Genomic DNA, 4865 nt, shown 5'->3' on the forward strand with positions numbered 1-4865 from the left:
AAAACCTTCGACTTCGGGATAGATTCAGCGACCTCGACTTAGGGATTGCGGGATGTGTTCGGCGGATGCAGCAAACAAAAAATCTTCGTGAAATTAGGGCAATGAATAGTCATTTATCTTAAAATATAGATATATTTTTAAATATAAAAAATATTTATAAGTATACAGAAATTTAAAAACAATATGGCGCGCTATTTTGCGCCGTGCGCAATGCGCCATAGCTCACATGTGGCGCAAATAGCGCGCGCTATTTTAAACACATGCGCCTCGCCATGAACATGGCGCCGTAGGTGCGCCGCGCCGCGCCGTGCGCCATGGCGCGCGCTATTTTGCGCCATTGACAGCTATGGTACCCATGCAAGCATGCAGGTGCATTTTGCAAGTTCTTTAAGAAATATATAATTATTTTGTGAGAACATATCATAAAATGTGTCGATACACTTTGCAAATGCATCAAAGAGTATGCACAATATATCAAATCATTTAAATTAATTGCTCCTGTATGTGCTTTGATTAATTTATTAACATTCAAATCTAGAGATCAAAATGTTGTGCGGGCTAAAAAAAAAAGTGAACCCAATCTCTTTTTGCTCTGAAAAGCATTTAATTGATATGTAAAACATGCAATCATTTTTTTTTATATGTACTAAATCTCTTAAAAATTAAATTTGTCTACATATGCTCCGACAAATGTCCTGAATGCTTGAATTTAACATTTGAGAATGCTGCGTGAATTGAAAACAAGTTTCGCAAAATTCAATCTTTTTCAAGAGTCATGCAATTTATCTTTTGGAAAAGTGTTATCACTTCGATAATTCGCAAATCATCTCTTTCAAAAATCAGATTCACCGGCATAAATGCATAATGCTTTCAAGAACACTGCCCGATTATAGGATAGAGTCATAATTTTCATATTTCAAGTCTGATTCTTCTGTTAGGACAGAGTCGATGAGATATCAATTTCCTTAGAGATACCAAAACAACAAATATTAAATGGTTAGCCATAACTCATGAATGAATTCAGGATTGTAAAATTTGCAAAGATATTTGATTCTACATTTGCATTAGGCTTTTAATGTCTTTTATAAAGAAAATTTATTAAAAAATATAAACTCTCAAGTTTATCACTCACATGGGAGCTCACAAAGTTAATGCTTGAGCCCGATGATCTGTTAGCAAGCGGGCATAGTTGATAAGGTTCAAATAATAAAATAAAATCCTTCAAATATTCAAGTGAATTTAGCCTTTATAACTTCAACCGAAATCCATCTATCCTCCACAATGGTTTGCTAAGGGTGATAAATTTGAGAATAATCTCAACTCACAAATGACTAATATTTTGTCGAGCTTATCGTTATGATTCATTCTCAAATGTTCGCTCGTTAGTAAGGACATGACGCATGTCTTCTAGCCAGTGAATTTGTAGCCAAATGATACATGTAAATAATTATGACTAGGGCTCTTTGACTGGGTGATTTTGCTGTAAAATGATATGAAGAAAATTTTAATTCATTAATTTTCTTACAAAAAATTAGTACTACATCTATATATATATATATATAGACTAAAAAAAAAGTCGAATAAAGAAAATAATTACCTAGCTAAATTCTTTCTTAATTGAAAATAATTAGGAAAGAGAATCATAGGAGAATAATTTTTTCTAAAATTTAGGAAATAAAATCACAGGAGAAGATTACAATCGATATCTCATTTTTTTCTTAATAATACTTTCCTAAATTAAAATTTCTAATTATAAAAAAAAATCATAGGATAAAATCACAATCGTTCTCTCTTTTTATTCCTAAAATATACTTTTCTAAAATAAATTTCATAACTTTGACTTTCAAATATTCAACACTCCCACTCAAAAGCTGATATGACTATTACTACATCTCTGGGGCGTTCTTTCAGATCACAATGATCTTCATGTGTCCCACAAGAAGCGTTTTGAGCCTGGGTGTGTCATTTTATGTGTTGTAGAAGAAGCTATATTATGACTTCATGACTTTAATGTGTAGTCAATGTCACCAGATATCTTGATCAAGCTTTCATTGTAGTGTTAGCGTTCCCAAAAATGCAATCAATAAGCCTCTCGAGGTGTCCTTAACTTCAAAGACAACCAACATACCCTTTCTCAAGATTGGATTAAAAATATTGGTTGGAACCTGGGGAATATCTGAGTTGATGTTATATTAAGTTTCTAACTATTCTTGGGGAAAAAAAGCATCTTTCGATTCTTATTAGATTTTTCTTCATCTTCAACTTCTTTGTTTTGTATTTATCGTTTATTTGACTAGCTTAGTTGCATCCTTTTAGAATCTGAAATATTAAACTCTGCATTAATGTGACTACTAGCCCTTCTATTATGCTCCTTTAGCCTGAATGAAAGAAAAGTGGATTTATTGCAGATAGGCTCCTTTGGTGCAATCACAAGGATTGTTAGTATTGTGACCAATCGTGAGGACTTACTCAAGCTTGCAGCTGCTGGACCGTTGGCTGGATTCTTATTGGGTCTTTTATTTCTTCTATTGGGTTTGATCTTGCCTCCTGCTGATGGCATTGGGGTCATTGTTGATCCAGCTGTTTTTCATCAGTCATTTCTTGCTGGAAGTATTGGTGAGTATATATGCTTTCTTAAGTCATCAATCTTAGGTGCATAAGGTTTCTTTACACAAATATTTTTTTTCAACTCTGTACATTCTGCATTTTGCCTCCATTGGGTCACAAGCCTCAACTTTTACACATATTTGGTTCATTTACATAAGCAATATTTTTGTGCACCCAATTCATAATTTATTATGTAGTACATAGAAAAATGCATTCTACTGTTTCTATTATTCTACTAGTATGAGGATGAAGAAACTAAGTGGAGATAAATCATTAATATTGAAAAATCTTTTGTTTGGTGAATCATAGAAATGTTATGTGAACCCATTGATGGGCGAGGGAACGATTGATTCTAATTTGTTGGTTACTTCGTATTTTGTGTGGGAGCGAGGGAGAATAGAGCAGAAGTTGGGGAGGCTTACCTCATTAGTATCTTAATGTCGCTCAATACAGATTATTTATAGAAATACAAGACTACGTATGACTCAATGCTAACCTATTAACAACTTAATAATCCTATTAAACTCATCAACCTATTACAGTTATTTAACTATTAACATACACAAACCATTATAAATCCCTAACAAAACCATAAGAGTGCATCTTCTTCATATTGTATATTTTGGTAATTTTTTTGGATAAATTCTTTATAAAGATGGCATTTTCCATTTCTTATAAGTATGAAAAACGTTTTTCCATTGGATAACTATTCAAGCTTGCTGTGTCCTATACTTTATGCTTGCAGCAAAGCTTGTTCTTGGAGATGCTCTGAGAGAGGGAACTCCTTTATCTGTGAACCCACTTGTTCTTTGGTCTTGGGCTGGGCTTCTCATTAATGGTATAAACATGATTCCAACAGGGGAGGTTGATGGTGGTCGTATATCATTTGCTCTCTGGGGAAGAAAGGTACTTCTTTACTTGCCAGTTTTAAACATGTTATCCCATAATTCAACAATTAGGACTCAAACTATCTTCATTAATTTGTTTTTTATTTTTCATGTTTTTAAGATTATCTAAAACAACTAATTTGTTGATATAATTATCACATCTTGGATATAATAATTTCTTTACATATTGAAGAATTTATATCAGGATTTTACCTTGTCTAGGGCTGTCAAATAGCTAGTTCGTCTTTGAGACATAATTAGCTCAAAATTTAGTAATTTTAATAATCTCATACATTAGAGGCTAAACAGGAGCAAATCATGTTTGATCATGTCAGGCTCAATGATACATACATATATGTATGTATGTACAACATGTGTATTCTATAATTTACTTATGACTTTCAAGTAGACTTTGGCTTTATTTGGGACGATTTTCTTTCTGCTTCTTAAAGCTGCTTTTTTGTACAAAATTTTAAAATTTTGTACTAGAAAGCTATTTTAAGAAGCATAAAGAAAGCCGTCCCAAACGAAACCTTTGTGTTCGCAAACAGTTTGTGTTTGACTCAATAACTTAATAAATCAAATACAAAAAATTCTAACTATTTTGCTTAACAAGCTAAGCCAAACAATACTTGTGCTTGCTCAAGCTAGGCTCATTATCATCCCTGTCCTTACTTTAGTATTTAACAACTATTGTAGGTTTCTACTCGATTAAGTGGCATCACTCTTGCACTGCTTGGAATATCTTCACTATTCAGCGATGTCTCTTTTTATTGGGCAGTTTTAGTATTTTTCTTACAAAGAGGTCCAATTGCTCCACTACATGAGGAGATCACCGAACCTGGGGAAAAATACATTGGTATAGGTGTTGCAGTTTTATTACTGGGACTTCTAATATGTTTGCCTTATCCCTTCCCTTTTGTTAATGATGCAACAAATTTTGAATTTTGAATTATTTATATTAAGCATACATACATATCTTCAATTTATTTCAAGAATGGCTGGTGGAATCCTTGCAGATCAACATGTTTTATCTTTTATATTTTCTCTTGATGCCCATTTTCTATTTTTTTAATTTAGATTGCATTGAATTGCATCAAATTGAGCTTAAATTATTAATTCAAACGGTAATTTGCAAAAAAAAAAAAAGCGTACTTATAAAGTTCTACTAATTTAACTTACAACACAATAGCATTGGCTAGAAATTTAAAAAAAAAAAAAACTCATTATTTAGGTATGCTAACACTACTCTGAATATTTGATTAATAAATTTTTTGTAATATAAAGTTAAAAATAAAATATTTAGAAGGTTCATTATTCACTTCAAAGGACTTTTTTTTTAGACTTAAGCTAATTAAGATAAATTCGTAC

General features: G+C 32.1%; 1 protein-coding gene across 2 annotated transcripts in view; it reads left to right on the forward strand.

Moving 5' to 3' along the window:
* The window catches only part of LOC110109387 (probable zinc metalloprotease EGY2, chloroplastic), a 43693-nt gene extending 39204 nt beyond the window's left edge, over positions 1-4489 (forward strand). For both annotated transcript variants that reach the window (XM_020840443.2, XM_020840442.2), the window contains exons 11-13: positions 2409-2616; positions 3353-3513; positions 4194-4489. In XM_020840443.2, the coding sequence (XP_020696102.1) occupies positions 2409-2616; positions 3353-3513; positions 4194-4445 (621 nt within the window). In that variant the 3' untranslated portion in view covers positions 4446-4489. The remainder of the gene's footprint in view (positions 1-2408; positions 2617-3352; positions 3514-4193) is intronic.
* Positions 4490-4865: the final 376 nt, after the last annotated feature.

Source organism: Dendrobium catenatum, unplaced genomic scaffold, assembly GCF_001605985.2.
Source record: "Dendrobium catenatum unplaced genomic scaffold, ASM160598v2 fragScaff_scaffold_231, whole genome shotgun sequence".
NCBI lineage: Eukaryota > Viridiplantae > Streptophyta > Magnoliopsida > Asparagales > Orchidaceae > Dendrobium > Dendrobium catenatum.